The sequence below is a fragment of the Cebidichthys violaceus genome, unplaced genomic scaffold (genome assembly GCF_023349555.1).
Source record: "Cebidichthys violaceus isolate CVI_PGR_0920_01 unplaced genomic scaffold, fCebVio1.0.p SCAF_14, whole genome shotgun sequence".
NCBI lineage: Eukaryota > Metazoa > Chordata > Actinopteri > Perciformes > Stichaeidae > Cebidichthys > Cebidichthys violaceus.
In genome coordinates this window covers 862,304-883,964 of record NW_027176307.1, presented here as the reverse complement: position 1 = coordinate 883,964, position 21,661 = coordinate 862,304, and the positions used below count along the sequence as shown (strand labels likewise).

The following is a 21,661-nucleotide window of genomic DNA, read 5'->3' as shown; positions in this document are numbered from 1 at the left end:
GGTCAACAAAGCAGCTCAGTACAAAGGTGGAGGTAGATAAAAAATTAAAAAAAGCTTTACTTAACTGTGTTTCTCTGGGGGAAAATAGTTATTTTCTATTTCAACCTAAGTGAGAAATACACTTAAAATGGAAGAAATGAATAACCCATAACTGGGATATCTAATTTAAAATGATATAAATGAAAAGTTGCTGTAATCTGGTTTGCCATCATCAGTCTTGAATGTCCTTAAATAATAATATTCTAGATTGATAGCGAAAAGACATGGAGCGGAATAAGAGAGCAAGTCAGAAAGCTTTGAGGTTACAGTGGTGGATGGTTCACACTCAAGTGTGTGTTAAAGGATAAGTCTTATGATATTCTATATTTTTCTTGCAAGAAGACCATAACCAACAATGTATTGATCCATACTAACTAGTTTTGTCGGTGTTACCAAAGCCTGATGAAGTCATTGCCTTTGCGCCATCGTGCTACACTATTGATACAATACTATGTCGGCCAGTGCAATGGCTGACATGTTCCTTCATTATCATGAATGTGCGCATTGCACTTTGTTTTAATCGATCCCACATACACCTTATGTCTGCAGCAAATGTATAATTACTAGCATACCAAATCCATGGCTGAAAATAGTCCCTGACAGAAACACTATTTATTCCTGTAAAACTAACGTTTGCTAAAATCTACAAAACGCCATTTTAGGAAATTACTTGGCCTTCTATATATGTTTATTTTGATACATTTTTAAAAATTTTCATTATCAGAGGGAACCATAAAGGTGACAGGGTAGGGAAGTCAGAAGTATTGAGAGTCGAACAAACGCAAATGTTAATGACAACAATATAGAATGTCACCAGCCTGATCCTTTAAACACTGTCAGGTGTGTGCAAGTGAGTGTATTGTATACCACGTCAGCGCTGGGCTCCTGTGTAGCAGTGGGCGGGGCTGCAGCAGCAGTGGGCGGGGCTGCAGCAGCAGTGGGTGTGGCAGCAGGTGCGGCAGGGGGCGTGGCCTCCTGCAGGGTCAGCAGTGAGGGAGTGGAAAGGAAGGGGGATTAGCTGCAGCCGCAGAGCCAGGATGGCGAACAATGTTTATGGCGAGCGAACGGCCCGCTAATCAGGCAACAGGCAGGCGATGATGTCATAAACATTAAAGGTCAAAGAAGTTAATGAAGCAATGGAGAAACTTTTTGACTCCAACCTTGAATTGAAGCATAATTACCATCTGACCATCTTAGCTTTTGATGACTAAGCAAAGGAAATTTGAGAGCTGTGATTCTGAAGGCAAATCAGAGGCAGTTAGAGCAGAACAGCAAGTAAAAAAGAAAAAATGTAATCTTATTGTTCAGAGGTTCACTGAAGCTTGTAAGGTGCCTGTTCTGGAGCCTCTTCATCCTCTAAATGTGTGCTCACCAATATCTCAAGAATCACAAGTACAGAAAATGTTGTGACAGAAAAGAGGATGATAGAGAAGCCTCTTTATTCAAGCACATGCTGAGACTGTTGTTTACTGTCAGCTGTGATTACTTCTTCAGTCAGACAATATCCTTTTGCTGTTGATGAAAAATGCATGTAGCAACTTGTGAGCGGAGCGCTGTCACATGGTGCAGCAGCGCAACCATTTCAAAATATAAATACAAATGTACTAATTGTGTAAGATTGTGCCCAACACTTAAACAACTCATCATTCTAAAAAGCTGTTTCATAATGATGTGTTTAACTACAGGACATGATCCATCAACACAGAAATGTGGGAACTACTCTGCTGAAGGTGGAAACTGTTTATGTTTACTGTCTCTACAAATCTAATCATGAATAAATAAATATATATCTTTTTTTTTTAATTACAAGGACTTTGTATTGACACACAAAAATAAACTTTGGAACAGAAGCTAAATCACAAGAGATAATCTATACTATACAGTGATGTTGTTGAAGTAAATGTCACGTCCTCTTAAGACTTACATTTTTTTTTTTTTTTAAATATCTTCAAATTTCCTCTGAAGTCTGGTGAGACATTTACATATTGTAATTTGTTATGGTTGTAATGAAAAGATGTTCCGGTCAACAGCATTAACAAAACATCCAACAAACAAAACATGAATCGCAACGATAATTGGATGAACCACCACTGGTATATGTAGAGCTATGGCTTTTTCACAGGCTTTAGTCTACTGTATATCATAAAGCAGATGATCTTACGGCCCATAAAGCAACAAACCTTAGAGTTATAGCAAACCTGGCATAGCTCTTTGGCTCTGTGCTTCATGATCAATGTCCTTTTTAGAGGTGTAGTTTAGCAGGTAACTGGGTAACTGATAAACTATCACTCCTGTAAGGCTTATAATATATTACACATATGAATTACTCTATCCCAACGCTAAGGTTATGATGTAAATGACTGCCTACCAGCCTCTTAGCATCGCAGCTAAATGTTAGCTGAGTGTTTTGGCTCCTGTGGGCTCATAAAGCATAAATGGCATGCACAGTTAGCGTAGCGTAGCGCCATGGCTCCGCACTGTATGACAGGCTGCCAGAGGTGGAGTTTGTGGCTCAAGGCTAAAGGGACCATAAAGAAGAGTTAATGGGCTGTACAACTGCAATGTGATGAAGCGCTAAGCTAACAGGGCGAGGCCATGGCTGCATTTCATCAGAGAGAAATAGGCGTGTGTGTGTGTGTGTGTGTGTGTGTGAGTAAGTCAGAAAAAAAGTAGGACACGTGTGCTCTTCTGTAAATGTGTGTGTACGTGCAACTTTTTTACTAAACTGTATCTCTATATATGTGTCGTATGTGCATGTCTCTGTGTACATATGTATGTACATCTGCCAACAGCTTAAAATAGGCTGCCTAAACAAAAGTATTGGCTATTATAGTACTGTAAATAAAAACCCTGTGGTGTAATGTGAATATATCTTACTTTCTAACATTTTTTATAGATTTTTAATACCATAACGCCTTCTGTTAAGTTAAGTTAAGTGGTGAAAGTGAGTGTGTGTTCCCCTTTTAATTTGACCCACTTACAGCAGGAGGACCTGGAGCAACTGTGGTTGCGATCGGTGGAGGACTGAATGGCTTCGACTCTTCCTTTTCCTTCTCGGGCTCCTCCTCTTCTGGCAGGAGTGGTGGCGGAGGGGCGAGGTTGGGGCACTGGCCGATTTCGGCATTCTCAAAGGACACAGGCAGGGAGAAATCTGAGAGACTGAGAGATGGAAGAGCGATTAGATTTCAACTTACACAATGTTTAGCTGACACCAACAGAAACATCACAATGAGTTAACAGTGCAGGGACCTGTTGAAGTGTGTTCAGACTGAATGCTACACTAAGTACATTTTCGCCTTCCTTGATGAGGATGAAGTTGACTGGTGTGTTTGTGCAGTCCGTTTGAATTTGCATACAGCACAGGTGTTCAATACATGTCACTGTTTCCGCTGTAATTGTAGGGGAACCCCTGCCAGGCCTTTTTTTTAATAATGCCGAAAATAATGCCAAATTTCCCCTGTAATCATTCTGCAGCGGCACACTGCCTTGAACTGCCGCGGGGTATCGCTGTGAGTCCATTAACGATGCAAGTGTCTGTGGTTCGTTCACATCTCTGTAATAACAGCTGGACAGTCAAGTGTCTGTTATCTAAACTGCTAAAAGCAGGGGAACAAGTTTGTTTTTAGCTGAGCTAGACCAGAGAACATTTGCTTCAAACAGATCGGTGGTGTCGTTTTGCCCCCATTGTTCTCTGTGAAGTGATGTAATGTAGCCCCGGTGCTTTTTAAGTAGAGTGAGCACTCCGTTTGAAAAATAGCCTGTTGAATGCTACATTGCTTATCAGAAACCGGTCATATGGTAACTTAGGAGGCAATTTGGCCTTGTGTGCTCTGATTAATGTGGCATGCCGTTCACAACCCACCAGCCATAAATTTGTTCTAAAGAAAACAAAGGTTCATGTGGATTTCGAAAAGTGACTGATAAATATTTAAAGAACCTTTAAAGTGATACATTTTAGAACCCGGCCGATCCGCTAGGCCAAAGCAGTTAAGCTAAGGGAAATACTACATATACAAATGAATCTGTAACATGGAACCTTCAATGCAGACTTACTACCTCAATGGCCACTGACAGAATTATCAGAATTTGAAATTTGGGCCAAAATTTTGCATCTGTTTGTGTTTCCATAAACTTTGTACTTAATCACAGTGCATCCAAAATTGGTTTTGAGTGTAGTCTGAACAAGATCAAGGGTCAGGAGCACAGCACACTCACTGACAAGGTTCCTATTACCACTGTATGATCATGTATGGGCGCTAGAAAAAGGAAGTATAGTAAGAGTTATTCAAGATAAATGAACTTAACAGTATTATATGCTCAATACAAATTACTGTAGGTTCCAAGAAAATGTACAAAAGAATGATGAAGACTCACTGACAGAGAGTCAGATGTATATTAGGTAGAAGTTACAGCGTCGAGGTGATAAGGGTGAAATGAGGGGAGCGATAGACAAACAGACAAAATCATAAACACACAAAGATGAGAGAGGGGTGTAATTTGATTTATGAGTATTTTTATGATGTTGGACAGCTCTATTACTGCTGTTCAGGCAGAAAAAGACGCTGACTTTATCGTCATAATCCTCAACAGCATCATCATGACCTCCTGAAATCATATTAACAACACTTTAACCCAGCAGTGTATGAGGTCAAAATTAGGTCTGTCTTCCACTGCCAGGAAACATTATTGGGTAAACATTTTGGCAATGTTTGAAGCACAAGTATCAATGCAGTGCATTTAAGTTTAGCAGTTAGTTTACTGAAGTAAAGTAAATTGGTCAGTTTTGCCTCTGTCAGGATTTTAACATGATTCAAAATCAAAAATCAATCAAAAGTTGACTGTTGTTTTGCTCCATATGTATCTTGTGGTGTTAGAACCACATTACTCTGTGGATGTATCAGAATAATAATAACAATGATGGGAAAAAGAAGGATCTAGTTATTGCTACCAGATCTTTGCGAGAGGAAGTGGCCAGGTTCAGTCACTGGAATATATTCAATTATAATGTGATTCAGCAACAAAAAGTGTAAAGAAGTGAATATTAATCGTTAGTTGAAATATAAAACTCACTTTGAAATGCCCACTTTATTTGCAATGTTTTATTTTATTTTATTTTCCTTATTGTTATATTTTGTCCCACATTTTAACTTATTCATGTTTATAGTCTGATTTTGTTTTTACTTGCATGATTGTTTTTCTCTTTTACACATATTCAATAATGTTATATTATGTTGTATTCTAGGTTGAAGAAAAAGCCTGTTTCAATAAACCTGGATGCATGTATAGATGAGATGTTACATACACAGCGTTGACCATGAGGTTCCATATACATCCCTGGAATGGGACGTTGACTCTGTTGGAGGTCTGCTCTACATCTGCAGGAATACCACCGAGGAAGATGCGCTGCAAGCTCACTGGCTGGTCGTTGGGAAGCGCTGCCTCCCTCTTGGCCTCCTCGTCCACCTGAACTGCAAAAGATCTGGAGGAAAACACGCACAGACGAACACACAGAACGTATGAAAATGATTATGCAGAGTAAAAGTCAGTCTTCAACAGCGACATAAAATGACGTTGCACAATTAGGACCATCAACACAGCCTGAACAGACGCACAATCACCAACCTGCCAGCTAGCCTCTCTATGCGCAGCGAGTGCTCTCTCCCATCATTCAGGATGCCTTGCTCAGGTCGTCTGATGATGCGACGCGGACTGTTGCTGCCGGTAAACAACAAGACCTCGAGAGAGCCTTTGTTCAGCAGGACTGAGAGGTAGGGCTGCAGGAGATGGAGATAATCTTCATTATCTGTGGAAATCTGTAAATCCATACTACTCTCAAGACCCAGAGCTGGAGATGAAATGTAGAAGGTACATTTAAGGTTGATGTATGAGAAAAGGGCTTTGAATTGTCCTATATACCAACCACTTTAGATACACAGTTTACACCACCTAATAAGCCAATTAATCCAACATTACTCATTGAAAAGGCTGGAGTAGAGGAGATATGAGACTCCATACATGGGCAACTGGAAATAGGAAAGTGAGGGGATGAACGAATGAATGAACATTTTGATGTTAAGCCTAAATGTAATATTACCATTTGCATTAACTTTAAAGCCTTTAGAAGTGTGGGTGTATTCTTTTTTTTTAACTATCATCTATATTTAACTAAGACCAAACCTTGTTGAGATAAGAGAGCTCTTTTCAAGAGTCTCCTGGCTGAGGTAAGCAGTGATAACATGACTGTGTTGCTTAATAAAAACATCAAACTGATAATAAAAAAGTCTCACAAGGTCAGAAGTAAACAAAAATGCAATTACAAAATCATGAATAAAATTGCCGACAAGAATCAGATTAAAGATTGCTTCCTAGAAATAGCCTGAATAAGCTGAGTGTGAATGTTGATTTCTGACCAAACAAAACAAATGTATCAAATATTATTAAAATATATAAATATATTTTTTTAAGCGCTTTCAGCTGTCTTTAAAGTGGAATGAATGACTGAAAAAAAGCTTTTTAAGAATTCTTCGTGAAACCAAAAAAACAAATAAATTAGACCTATTTAATACTACCAAACAAAAACAATATGTCAGGAAAACAGTTCTCAGCAGTAGTTGTTACCTCAGGAAATAAGGATCTAAATAATAAAAGTTCATCTGTTCGAAGAATTTTCCCTATATGACCTCACAATGAATATATTTGACCACCTCATGCATGTTGTAATTCTTTAAATGCTTGTCGAGAAGAGAAGAGGAGAGGAGGAGAAAGGAAGGACAAGGCAGAAAAAAAAAACAGATTGAAGGGAGGAGAAATGACAAACAGGAGGGAGGAGAGACTGGGGATTAAAGAGAAGTCAAAAGGCGAAAGGGGAGATGAGTAGGGAGAGGTGAGGGGGTTTATAGAGAGAAATTGGGGGGAAATAAGAGAGGTAGGAGAGGAGTGGAGAGGAGAGGAAAGGATAACAAGAGATGAGAGGAACAGAAAGGAGGGGATAATAGGGGGAAGAGATGAGAGGGCAGAGAGCAAAACAGCGAGCGAGATAGAGATGGGTAGAGAGAGAAAGAGAGAGACAGACAGAGAGGTGCTAGAGAGCAGTGGTGCAGGGTCAGGCTAATTTGAATTTTAATTCACTGTGTGCCAGAGGGCGAAGTGGGAGACAATTTACCACCTGAAAATGGAATTTCAATTTGAGGTCGGGTACAAATTGAACTGAGATGTAGCTACAACATGCCTCTCGCCGCACTGCCTCGCACAGACACACTTGCACAGATACAAAGGCATGCGAGCACACACACACACACACACACACACACACACACACACACACACAGGTGCACAGACACACACACGTCACACGTACAGACAAAGGCAGACGATCACAGATGAACTCACACAGAGGACACAGACACACACACACACACATGTAGACATACAACCATGAAATAATACGCAAAATACTGTGTAGCTAACATGCATGGAAAGACACTCATAAGAAAATCATATGTAAAACATTCACACATAAAACATACACGGACACACACATCTCTTCTACCTTCAGTATTTTCAATCTCTCAGCTTTTGAAGTTGACACATGTATGATCATATTTGGGGTTTCATGTGTGAGCCAATTCTGGTGCAAGGTTGTATAAGTGAAGCAGAGCGAAACTGTGCACAGAATACAGACAGGGGATGCAGGGTGTTTGTTTAATATGTATGAACCAATCTAATGTCTTTATTGGAAGCATAACTTGTATGTTTAAGCAAAAATGCCCCAGATATATTGTGACAGGTCAAGCTAGATATGTTTTTTTTAATTTTTTTTAAATCATCTGTCCTCTTTCCTTTTGGCTTCATCTTTCTCACTCCCTCTGTCTTTCCTTCATCTTACCACACTCTCTTTATCTCCCCTTATTCTGCTCCAAGCTTCTTCCTCCTTTCCTTCTTCATCGCTCCTCTCTGTGACCGTTCTCTCTGTGTACATTCAACTCTCCCCATAATTTCTCCTCTCCTCCGCTCTCCTCCCCCTTCGTATCATTTCTCTTCTTTCCGGTTCTGCTCTTTCCCCTCTCTCCTTCCGTTCACCTCTAAATCTCCCTCCGCTATCCCTCCATCCTTTGTCTCCTGTCCCCTTCTCTCTCCGCTGTTTCTCTGTCCCTCTCTAAAACATCCATTAGTCAGGGCCAAGTTGAGTTGATGGTGTTTTTAACCTCGCTTAACCTTTCTCCACACACACACACCTACACCTACACACACACACACACACACACACACACACACACACACACACACACACACACACACACACACACGCACCCTGCCTGCCAGCATAGTTAGTAAAAATAGATTTATGCGCCCAACAACCAGTGATGATGGATAAGCTAGAGGTAACCCTCTGTCCTCTCTCTCTCTCTCACACACACACACACACACACACACACACACACACACACACACACATAAACCTACATACACTTTCAATTTTGCATTCATGTGAGCAACATCATACCAATGCGATACACACACACACACACACACACACAGACACAAATTATGCTTAAACATGCATGCACACACACAACCATGGAAACAGGCAACCACACAGACATGAACACAGACATATACACACATTCGCATGCCTGCAAATAGGAAAGCGTGTGCAAACACAATACTTAAACACCAAATATATGCTGTTTCCAGCAGAGATAAAGGACTGGATTTGTTTATTTATTAGTGATTAGGATGAAAGAGAGCTGTATCAGTACAGGGACTTCAAGCGTGTGTGTGAGTCAGCATATGTGTGTGTGTGTGTGTGTGTGTGTGTGTGTGTGCGCGTATATATATATATATGCGTGAGAATGTTTTTAGCCGTAAGACAATCTAATCAGCAATGCTGCCAACGAACTCAAAATCTCATTAATATGCACTCATGGAAACTTCATTCACTTAAAGAAAGAATGCTTGTGTGCACGTATGAGTGTGTGTGTGTGTGTGTGTGTGTGCTTGCATGGTCAGCTAAAAGCTAGAGCAGCTACTATCAGTATCTGTCATTGAACATGTGTGTGTGTGTGTGTGTGTGTGTGTGTGTGTGTGTGTGTGTGTGTGTTTTCATAAAAGAGAATCCAATTAGCCCAGTTGCCAAAAAATGCAAATCTCATTAATATGCACTTATGAAAACATCATTAGGTAAAGGGGTACAGCTTTCGGGTGAGTATGAGTGTGGCCATGTGTTGAACCCACCTCTCCCGACTGTCTGCGTCTCCTCTTGGAGCTAAGGAGGTTAGTGTTTCGGGCCTGTGGTGGAAAGATTTTCAAAAAATGGGAGAATAAATGGATTAATGCTTTGTGTTTTTACAGGTCCCTACGTTTTCTTATATTTTCCAACAAAGGGATTCATATCTAACCGTTATTAATATTTATTTGATATATATATAATATTATTATACAATATATGGAAAATAGAGAAAGTGTTAATTTTGTAAACTTCCAAATAATCAGTTTCAATAATCTACTGTACCCAGAAACAGAGACAAACATAATTTCTTTACAGCCAATCATACAATTCAACATAAAGAAGTATTCAATAATAAATTAATAACAAATATATTCATTTGATTTTGTATTTGGTTTGATTTATTATTTTGGTTTTAAATTGATCATTCAAGCAAATTCCTATTCCTCTTTAATTTGTACCAAATCACAATTATTTTTCCATGATTCTTCCTAAAACTATTTATAAATTACAGACCTGTAAAATAAATCGCAAAGTTAAGAAAGTGAGTCACAATTTCAATGAAGAAACTATATGAACCCGAACCTGCTGGCTGATTGGCGAAGCTCCGCCTACCGCCAGCATTATGGTCCCGGTGTCGGCCAGAGTGCTGAATGACAGGCTGATCTCTGTGCCAACCGCTAGCGACAGACCACCCAGCTCCATGTATCCCGGCTTAGAGAAACTGACTGTATACAGGTTCTGTGAGAAGGGGAAAATTACAAGTATTGAAGCATACATCAGTGAATAGACGAATGGTTTAGTCCTAAATGACATAAATCACAGTCGGATGGAAAAGTAAAACAAGGATTTGAAAAGCAAAAGTAGTGGGAAATAAAGTCAAAGCTTAACTCTAAGAGTGCAAGAGAGAACTTTTAGATGCATGTCGTTTTACAGATGCACCATCAGTCACTTCTCATTATGTTGACTGTGGTTTCAAAGGCAAAACAAACAAACACACACAGAGTGGTGGTGAAGGAAGACAAAAGACGGATAAGGAACAGAAAGACCTTCACTCTACACACACTCAACCCTGGACTTTTATAATCCTCCATACAATCTTTATACACTCTGCAAACATGGCTGCACATTTTCACGGATGAATGGCACCACTGTATAGAAATCACGGTGAATGCCTTGTATGTCATTGAAATCGCCAATGCAGATTCAATGCACATGTTGAAGGCGATTGAAGAACTGCGTGTATGTTTGGAATGTTGTGTACATGTACATGTAGATGAAAAAATAGACAGTTTGAACTGCTTATTACAATTTACTCTCTTATCTAATATGTCTGACAGAAACACACTTTTACTTCCTGAATAAAGTTACGTACAAAAGAAACAGAGTGAACTGTGTGTGATGATGGTAAATCACTTAAATACTGAACGTAACAATATAAGTGGATAATCTTAACGCGATTATACACAGAGGTTTTAGCAGATTCTGCAAATACTGAACTGCAGATGTATATTTCTAGACAGTCCTCTATTACCTCTGTAATAGAATCTAAGTGTTGTGAGAGTTTAAGTATACTGCACAGCTGTAGACATTCTTACCTCTACATTACATCCTTTAGTGACCCCAGTGTAATCTGAACTGCTGAGGAGACTATAGGGAGTCCTGGAGACTTCGATCTCCCGAAGACAGCCAGCATACCGCTTCAAAGTGACCTCTGACCTATACAAATATTACAATAGTTTTAGTAAAAGTACATAGACACAGGAATGTCAAACTCCATGGCATTTCCTGTCCCTCAGTGGTGTAATACAACTCAAGAAAAAGCTCAATTACTGCGGCAGGGAAGCTATTGCATCATTCATCCAGAAGCAGAGTGATGCTCGGATGTCAAGTTTAAATATGCTGTGTGTCCATAGTAATAATGCAGGATGTATGATATTAATCAGTTTTCAGTAGCATAATTCAATGTAATGTCAGGTATTGTCCAGGTTGCAGTATTATGCAAGAGGAAAGCGAAAAAAAAAAAATGGTTTCAGTGAATTAGGGCTGCATATTTGTAGCCAAGCAAAAACAATTGCTTGCAGTGCCACAAAAAAATGGGTAGAGACACTTTGATCATAAAATACTATTTGAATATGTTTATGGTAAAGACTCAAGTAAGGCAGAGTCATAAATGTGAGAAATTCCACGTAAATGTTTCTGAACTGACAAACATCAAATTCAGATGAACAGAGGATAGAGGAAGTGATTTCCAGCTGCCGTGTGGAGGAGCAGGAGCCCTCAGATGCCAGCCAAGACACAGACAAACACACATACACATTCACTTTGAACTGTACAGCGTCATCAGCATGGCTAGCCTCATGCAGAGGGCAATATATATCAAAATATACTGATTGTAAGATGTATTTATTTACCTGGCTGTCATGCTGTTAAGACAAAACATAATATCAAAGCATTAGCACATCTTCACAAACACAGTTTCAACTAATGACTCAGCTAAACCTGTCAAGTCTTTTCAACGTTCTGCCACATTTAACAGCAATGAAGTGTCATCGGCATTTTCCATTGGGACAATTTGGTTAAAAATGTCATTACATAAAAATTTGAAAAACTTCCTTCATTTGCATTATCTTCAGAAAGTGAACAATCCTGCCGGCTTTATAATAAATACATGTACAGTATATGCAACTGTCAAAATATTCACATTAATGTGTTAAATCAGTGTGTGTGTGTGTGTGTGTTTACCTGTAGTTTCCAATGGTAGGCAGCCCTCCAAAATAGATCTTCTGGTGTTCCCTGAGGTTCAGACCAGTAGCTGAGCCCTGAGACGAGGTCACTATCTTCTCCTCAGCACCACTGTCAATGTCCACTACGGTCACCGTGGCTTTGTAAACAGTTAAAGAGACATGAATAACAACAGAACAGGCTGACAGAGATCACATACTTTGAAATTTAAATCTTAAAATACATATTATACGCATTCATATTTTGAATGCCGCTTGTTGTTGTTTTCTTCCATGTTTTTTTAACAAAAGAGGTATTCATCTTAATGAGTCTACCTGTTTAAACAAATGTAATCTAGACTAATATAATGTAAACTAGTTTCGTCTAATTTGGTTTGCTTCAGATTATCAAATCTCATTCATGCTGTTCTTGTCCAGTCTTGTCAACAGTAGCGTGGCCTAGTGCGGATTGTTGCTGTCGTGTGTACCTTGTTTCTTGTTTCTTGACATGGTGAGGGATTTCCAGTGCCCATCATTGTGGCGGCTATCTGATATGGCACTGCCAACTCCTGAGCCTAGGTCAAAGTTCACCTTCACCTTGCCCTCTGACAGCTCCAGGGACATAAAGTCCTTCTACAGAGACAGCAGCGGGAAAGTGTTGTGAGGTAATGGAATTTAAAATCCAATAACAATCCAATAATTCATTTAAATCAACAGGCTGAAAAAAAATATGTCCTTATTTTATATTTATTTATACATGTTTTGCAGGAGTTAAATGTTTTATTACCCAACAGGCTGAATATGAATATGGAATTTAAAAATGGATTTCAAATTATAAGAGCACATTCTAGACATTGCTCTGAAAAGATTTCTCTTTCTGCAGCGTGTTAACTTTGAAAACACGTCAGCTCTTTACAGTCATATGACAAGTGTGTGTTTGTGTCTTGATTATAGTTTGTTGTACTTTTTGTTGTTCTAAAATGTGACTTTATCAAACTGAAATTATTCTTATTGATTCTACATCGGTCATGGAGTAAAGATGGTACCTTTAAAATACAAAAGTTAGTCCTGCCTATCAGTTCTGACATTTACATGGGTTATAATCATTTGGGTTTCACTATGTTGCATACATACCATATCTTCAGTAGCCAAATACATGAGCAGAGATTCAGAGGAAAACGTGCGGAACTTAAAGGTCACGGAGGAAACATTGGGGTTCCACCTGGTGGGTCGTCCCACTGCGGCGTAGCCCTCTCCATCCAGCTGAACTGTCCCCTCAACATCTGAACGCTGCGGGCTAAAAACACAGACAAGAAATAATCCATTTTACTATTGCTTCGTTTCACATTCAACTGTCAAAGGAGTTGGAAATGTCAAAAATAAATTGCAAAGCAACAAAGATAATGAAGTGGCCTGTTGTTATTCCATTCTTTCTCGCTCTCTCTCTCTCTCTCTCTCTGGGGGGGGGGGGGGGGGGCATCCCAAGCGGAGAGCCTACACGGGAACAGCGAAACTCTGCCATTGTAACTGTAACTGTGTACGCTTTTTTGCCACACTAATTTATAACACTAACAACGTTACTGCTTGCAAAATAACTCTCCTAGCCGGGCCGGATGCAACTGCGAGTCCCTCGGCTGTGTTTTGATATCGCATACCTGGGTAGGCCTACTGCAAACAACATGCTCAATCAGTATGTACTGCATGCTGCCTATTAAATGAAAGATTAGGTATAATTTACCAGCTTCTCACGATTGGTTCACGGAAGTATGCTTAAGTGACGGCTGAAGTTTCAAGGCGCCCTGTAGCTTCTCTCACAGCTGTTCTGAACAGGCATGTTTTGAACGGGCACTGAAATGGCATTTATAAAATATGAAAGCTTTATGAATAAGTGTTTGTATACCTGACAACACATCCTTTGCAGTCTCCCTGTCTCTCTCTGTAGTTCCAAAGTCCAATAGGTTTACCATCCAAGAAGGTCTCCCCCATGCAGCCGGTGAACGTTGTTGATCGTACTGCATCTGCTTTCTAAAAAATACAAAGCAGGACAATGTAGACATCGACAGACAGGTTCCTTGATGTTGTTACACACAGACAAAGAGACAGACATACCTTGACAGTGCCGAGTATTCCTCCTACAAACAGGTAGGCATTCTGGTCAACGTCCAGGATGGTGAAGGCCGTGGGCGAGTTGGCACTGGCCGGGGTCGGCATCATACCAGCCATAGAGCCTTCCAGAGGATATACGGATATGGTCCCATTCAAGCCATTACTGGAGACAGAGACAAGGAGAAAGACAGAGCGGGTTGAGATGTTACATTGTTTGCCATTCTATATTTCCTGGAAGACATTTACAATGACTGAAGATGTTGAAGCCACTTGGAATCAGTTTTTATGAACTCTTGGTGCTTAAGATGAATGATAGAAATGCGTAGCGGAACACGTTTGTAGCAGTGGAACCTCAGAGCTGTAAAGTGAAATCTCCCACCTTGGAGTTTGTTTTCAAAGCAGGAACAGCATTTCTTTGTCGAGTAGGGGGACATTTTTAAGACTTATTGTCTGTGTGATCCCATTGGAAAACACATTTGGGAAATCTCGCGCATGGTAATATATGATGCAGGTGGGACGTCTGCTTGGTGTGAATGGCTCTGGTGTCGGATGGTCTGTATAGAGCACCAATTAAGCTTTCACAGAGAAAAACTAGATCTAGATTACACTGTCTCTATGTAATGATGTGCCACACTGTCAAGGCTGCATTTTCCAAGTGAAACGACATGTTTTCCACCGCAGCATGAATGAAATGATGTCCTGTGGTTGTTGTCGTTTGGATTAAGTTGTAGTGAAGGTTAGGTATATATATATATTAGCTAATATGTTGCTGATGTTTGTCAGAGTGGGACCTGGAGATACAGTATGTGCTGTGCATTTGCATGTATCTGCTCTACAATTGAGCTCCTTTGTAATGCCAATTTGTAGCGTAAGTTCAGTTTGTGGGTGCATGTATGTACTGTATGTCTTACTATGATGTAGGTGCAAGAGCAGAGTATCATCATTATGCTCAACATTCCTTGTTTTCCAAGGTGAAACATTCAATGTGACTATTTGTGCTGAGGCCAACATCATTGTTCGCTTTGGAAGCCAGTTTGAATGAAAAACACTGTATGTCAGAGACACAAATTGTGTGTGTGTGTGTGTGTGTGTGTGTGTGTGTGTGTGTGTGCTAACTTCTTACCGAGATGCTTCTATTCTGTGCCAGTTCCCATCATGGATGGTGTGATGAGGATATTCCACCCTCCCCACACCTGAACCCACGTCCCAGAGGAAATTCACCTTCCCCTTACGCATCTCTAAGGCAAGGAAATCAACCTGAGACACACAGAAGACATATGCTCAATGCGCTGTATATTATCTGTTTTTGAAATATGGCACTGTGCAGTATATTGCTTGCAATAAGTCATCATGTCAACAAGGAATTGAAGTGAGAAAGGAAGGAGAGAGAAATAAAGACGATCTCTTTGTTATGTAGGTTTGTTGTATTGTATCCTCTAATTGTAAACCAGATGACTTTAGTTAAACATGTAATTGGCCATCACAAGGCCATCGTATGTATATACAGATGTACTGCATCTATTATGTCGAGGGTGGGTTTTCAAATGTACCCCATGGATTTTGTGCTGCACTTCTATTAAGTTGGGGGTCCTGAAAGAGACGGATTAAATATCCTGACTTTAAGTCCCTAGTTTAGGTTCAAAATCACTGTCTTACATGTGTAAAATCAGGGAAGTGACCCTTTAAATGCTATAGGGAAAATGACATGGAGGACATTTGCACAAATGAGAAGCTGAAAAGCTGGTCAAAGTAGTTTTTGTCAGCAGTAAATTTGCCCACTACCCACAATCAAAGTTTCATTTAGCTGCCGCCAGGGGGGTTAAAGTGGGCCTGAACAATCAAGAGCGACGTTATGGCACCTCTATATTAATAAGTAAATATATCTGATGGCAGTTTCATACATTAGGATGTCAAGCGAGTTCATTTTTTGTGCTGCAGTGTGGTTGTTCCTTTCCAGCTTATGGCATCGAGATACTCACTCAACAAATCAGGAAGTAATGTCACCCCACAGTAATTTTGCCCCGCTGCACCAATACACCCGCGGATCATACCGGAATAACCATTGGAAGCAAAACGTGATGTGAGGAAGACTCAGTCTTCTGTAAACCCAGAAATCAACAAATCTACAGTAGCATGTATCGACTCATTGATTATGTTTCCTCGCCCACCGTACATAAAACACATATACAACAGGATATTTGCATGATTTGAACAGCTGTATATGAAGGTCACGGGGGGGTCTCCGAGAAAGTAATTGCGGTTTTAAGGGGGGGCCAGCGCACCTTAATATAAATCCTGCCCCTCAAACTGTGGCAATACATTTTATTAAAGGAAGCCTATTTGTTCCACGAGACATGTGAGTGACAGAAGTTAAATAACGCTTCTAAAAACGTTTCTATGTATGTGGACTGGCTGTTAGGGTTCCCCCTTATGCCAAATCCCATTTTAAACCCCGGTTGTCTCCTAGCTTTTCAGTCCGACAACAATGAGCATTATAAATGACTGCTCTGTAATCAGATAGCAGATTAAACATGACAACTTTAAGTTATGTATTCAGGCAAGATATGCATACTGATCATCAGACCTCACAAATCTCAAACAGAGGTCATCAGATACACCTCTGTGATTACAGTCTGTGTCCAGCTCAGCAAAGAATGGATTGGATTAAATAATGCAATACATAAAATACATAATCATTTCTTGTTTTCTCTGCATGCAACTCTTGCATTTGCTCCTGAGATGAGAGAGCATGAGTTATGCAACACTGTCGGCAGTGATGCGAAATGATGATGATTAATAGGTACCCAAAACATTTCAATTGAGATTGCTTACAACAGAGAACCCTATAGAGTATTTATCATTGAGGGAATAGTGAATGAGTGAATGGTGGAGCGACTTCACACCTAGCTCTGGTCTATTCTGAGGGTACAAAGACTGAAGTTTCCTCCATCTGTCTCTACAAGTGAACTATCGCAGGATCTTGCTGTATTTTGATTCACGCTCGTATTACTTATGTATGAGCCCAAAAGAATTAATAAGAGAATTTTTAGCATATGCTATCATCTGGATATTGTCTTTGAAGTACACATTCACACACAGACATTATTATTCATATAGTATTATGCACAATTAGAGATTATTAGGGAGTCACATTTGAAGACACAAATGACACATATACGCACACATAACTACACACACTTATCTTTCTAGTCTCTCCAGGGTAATGACGATTATTCATTAGCACAGATCACAGGGCAGCATCGTTATTATTCAACTGGCACAACACACTATTAGTGAAATGGTGGAGGTGCGCGCGCACACACACACAAACAGAGCATTACTATTCATACTGAATTCTTCCCTATTAGAGAATATTAGTGAGACACACACACACACACACACACACACACACACACACACACACACACACACACACACACACACAAACACGCGCTTGCATGCGCGTTCAAGACTTCCCAGTCAGATGAAGCAAAGCAGTGATTTCTCAGGGGAAATCAGGCTAAAGCAGATAGCAACATAAACTTGTTGTTAATTGCTGCTGCTCCTTAGGACACACACACACACACACACACACACACACACACACACACACACACACACACACACATATGGATAAAAACACATACCCACACATATGCACACTTAGGGATTATCAGTGGTACCTTAAAACAGCAGTGTGCTATGTTTATAAGGGTGTTAGTGAGTGTGTGTCAAGAAGAATTAATTATTCTCATATTAGACAAATCACTCTGGGAGTGTGTGTAGGTTGTGTGTGTGTGCGTGTGTGTGTGTGTGTGTGTGTGGCGGAGAAAGGGGAACACAATTGTGTGCTTCTCTCTTTGCATCTATACTTCTGAGTGTGTTTGTGTGTGTGTGTGTGTGTGTGTGCACACTTTTGGAACATTTTGAAGTATGATAAATACTCCACAATATACAACTCCTCAACATTGTATTAAACATGATTAATGCTTTAATATGAAACATTTAAAAAATGTATAGGTGTCAACTGGATTTTCTATTTTGTTAGCAATGATACTAGAGTCATATATAGACAAAGTTTGATCATTATTTCCCCCAGAGCCAAACAGACAGATTAGCTAACCAAACAGACTTAATGAGTGTTATTAACATTGTAGTATCATGCAAATATAACTCTGATTGATAGCTTTATGTCTCCACGGTACATAGGTGATAGATCACAGTTAAAGTAAAGTTTTGGTAATGGTGTTATTTATATTTGTGAGGACCAACTCCTGACAGCCCTCTGGTTCGGCTCAGTCATATTACTGCTCTGGTTATAGTTGAGGTCAACATAAGCCTCCAGAAAATATCTACAAATCAAGGAGACTGAGCATACAATTGAAAGCATTTTGACAATGACATATTTCCGAACAGACAATTTGGGGTATTTGTGCTATATATTCAGTAAATCGCATACTCACATATTTGGCTGATCCCAGGTAGAAGAGCAGGTTATCGGGTGTGGTGGTTTTAACATTAATGATGATGGTATTGTACCTCCCTTTCCTGATATCAGGGCGATAACTATGGAGACAGTCACCACCGGATGACACTGACACTTTAATCTGGAAAGAGGAAGAAGAAGAAGAGAAATAAAAAAAATATCCACATATTTCAAATTGTTGTCGTAAACCTTTTTGTAATTTTTAAACATTGGCATTGTGACCCAAACTGACTTTTTATAATGTGAAGACAACAGACAATAAAATCAAGTATTTGGTACAAAATGTTAATAAAACTAACTTTATTATACAGTACAAGGTAATACAAGGTGAGTTTACAGATATTTATGACCATGTATTCTTAGTAAATGATTGTAAAACTGTTGTTGAGGACATGATTGTGTCATCATACACTTAAACTCTATTGAAGTATGTAAGGCTGACAGCTAGACAGTGTGTTGACAACTTACTGAGTTCGCTTGCTTCCTAGCTTGGTTGATCAGTTCCTTGATTTGCGAGATGTTTCGCCTTAAATTGTCCTGCAGCTTTTTGATTGGCTGCAGCTTCTCCAAGAGCCTGTCAGCTTCATCTTCTAAATCCTTCACTTTAGCTCCTGCGGCGTGGACTGAGGGGTGAGAGATAAAAAGTCGAGTAGTGATACCGAGCAGTACAGTAGTCGTTATCATAAATACTGTACAGTGTATTAGAGCTGAGACAGCATGAAATGATGGCAGCTGTGGAAATCACCAATATTACTCAAAGAAGGAGGAGAAATATGGTGGACAAGCGCGAAAGATGGAGAAGGCAGTGAGAGTCGAACCATTAGTGTAGCTCAGCATTCAAAGAGAACCTTTCTTTTATTCCATTTAAAATAACATTTAGGCTGGAAACTGAAAAACACAGAAATTAAGAAAGAGAGATGGAAATAAAAAGAGAGAGTTCCATGCTTTGCAGTGTGCAGAGCTGTCATGCTCGAGCAGAGCCGGGTAGAACGGAACGGAGGCATTATTAGAAGCAACTACTGTTTACTGTAAAGCTATTAAAGATGATCATAAAACTAATGGGTGGTGCACCGATACTGTTGTTGAAATCAGATCATTTTGTCATTGATCTGGCAACACCCCATTAAACAATGCTGTTGATGAGAAAGTGTTTTAGTGGTGATTGAAAATGTCCTGACAAATTATTTGGAAAGGAAAAGCCAACAAATGCCTAGAAATATGTGCTGGCAGGTAGTTAACGTTACTCTCATCATTATTTGGTAATTACAGCATAGTATTGGTGCACCACAACAATAAGTGCTTATACTAAGGTAATTGAAATATACATACTGATGGCTGTGGGGATTGAAAAAAAAAAAAGAGAGACAAAAAGACCAAATGTCAGTTTTCGGTTGATTTCACCAATGTATGTAGCTCTGAGCCAATACCGCCCGAAAAATAAAAAATTAAAAGCAGCATTTAACTAGGTACTGAGTTTCAAGTTTTAGTTATTACTTTGTTTGTGAAACTACAATGTTTAAGAGGTAAAACATCGAATGAAGTGAGTAATGGATAAACAGGAAATAAACAAATGTTTTCACACAAAACAAGTTCAATAGCAAATCATTTTTCAGAGAGCGGTTATGGTTCTTAGTGACTTTATCCAAATGGTTAATATTTAATTAACCAATCAAAAACAAAGTCTTTATCAATGCTGAACTAGCCCCCAAAATGTTAACTGGAATAGTCAAAAGTACAATAATTTCTTATTATAATGTTATTATGTAGCTAGCCAATAGTGAAGAACTTTACTGTTTTTTTCTGGGTCCTGGATCATCTGATTGGCTGCATTGACAGTGTCCTCCAGCTCGGTGTAGTTCCTCTGTAGGCCATGGAGTTGCAGGTTCAAATCCCCAAGACGCTCCAGGACGTCAATGGCCGTGGCGTTAGCATCTGCTGCTACAGCCTTTGTGGCCGCTAGCTTAGCTGCTGTGTCTGTCAAAAGAATGTAAGGAACAGAAACACACAAGCTTTACAAATGACATTCATCAGTGGCATGGCATTACTGGGTTTTTGTGATATGTTGTGCTGCTAATGATAAATAATGTCCAGTCAAAATGTGAATATAATGGAACCAATTTTGTTATTATACTTATGGAGTTTGAATTTGTCAGTGTGACTTTAAACCTGAGCTGATTATATTGTTTAATTTTATATTAGTACAAGAACTCATGGATACATTTTGGTTGTTTTTGCTTTGTTTGGTTTCAAACAACAACAGAAGACAGATCCTGGGTCACATTTGGAGACAAGAAGTGGCTCAAACGCAGAAGTATAATCCGACTGTAATCCTGAACCATTTTGAACTGGAATTGCACACATTCACACACACACACACACACACACACACACACACACACACACACACACACAGATCTAAGTTTTGTCACAGTTCCATACTACATGGCTGGTCAAATTTAACATGTCTCGAAACTGTAATTATTGCCCTAACATACAACAGAAATAGAAAAGCTACTCACAATTGGAAATATTTAAAACATGTTGTTGTTGGCTGAGAGAATCACATAATCAAAAACACGTTTTTAAAGTGGCAGTTTGATTGCCATTAGTTGACACAGAACTAAAATAATTTCTACATTTCCACAATTGTCCATTATTTTTTTTTGTATATTAACTGTCAAAATAGTATACTATTCAGATCAGTTCAGTTTATGGTTTAATATACTGGTATGTAGTGTTGGATATACTGTAGCTTCAGTTTTTGTTTGTTATATATTTAATCTACGCACACTAGACCATTTTGCAATGTTCTATCATTTGTTCACCACCATAGCTAAGACTATCATGCTGAATCCTGAAACATATCCTGACATTGGGAACTTGTAGTCGAGAGTGTATAAAGGTCACTTAATCTCAGTAAAATGTCATCTTTATTGGATAGTGAACCTTGCCTCTAGAACAAATCTTTGCCGCCTTCATATCACGGTTTTTGGTCAGAGTCCTGTAGATTTACAGCCTTACAACTTATTTTGTGTGTTAGAGGATCATGGTGTTTATGATTGAAACTCTAAACCCATCACG

General features: G+C 39.4%; 1 protein-coding gene across 1 annotated transcript in view; it reads right to left on the bottom strand.

Moving 5' to 3' along the window:
• The window catches only part of lama2 (laminin, alpha 2), a 145,915-nt gene that overhangs the window by 9,460 nt on the left and 114,794 nt on the right, over nt 1-21,661 (bottom strand). Inside the window, exons 48-64 of the mRNA XM_068709206.1 lie at nt 20,372-20,554; nt 19,049-19,203; nt 18,558-18,701; nt 15,218-15,351; nt 14,098-14,257; nt 13,889-14,013; nt 13,123-13,285; nt 12,477-12,621; nt 12,011-12,149; nt 11,680-11,691; nt 10,864-10,984; nt 9,851-10,006; nt 9,274-9,327; nt 5,662-5,813; nt 5,342-5,518; nt 3,021-3,198; nt 907-1,014 (exon numbers count right to left, since the gene is read on the bottom strand). Of these exons, the coding sequence (XP_068565307.1) occupies nt 907-1,014; nt 3,021-3,198; nt 5,342-5,518; nt 5,662-5,813; nt 9,274-9,327; nt 9,851-10,006; nt 10,864-10,984; nt 11,680-11,691; nt 12,011-12,149; nt 12,477-12,621; nt 13,123-13,285; nt 13,889-14,013; nt 14,098-14,257; nt 15,218-15,351; nt 18,558-18,701; nt 19,049-19,203; nt 20,372-20,554 (2,306 nt within the window). The remainder of the gene's footprint in view (nt 1-906; nt 1,015-3,020; nt 3,199-5,341; nt 5,519-5,661; nt 5,814-9,273; nt 9,328-9,850; nt 10,007-10,863; nt 10,985-11,679; nt 11,692-12,010; nt 12,150-12,476; nt 12,622-13,122; nt 13,286-13,888; nt 14,014-14,097; nt 14,258-15,217; nt 15,352-18,557; nt 18,702-19,048; nt 19,204-20,371; nt 20,555-21,661) is intronic.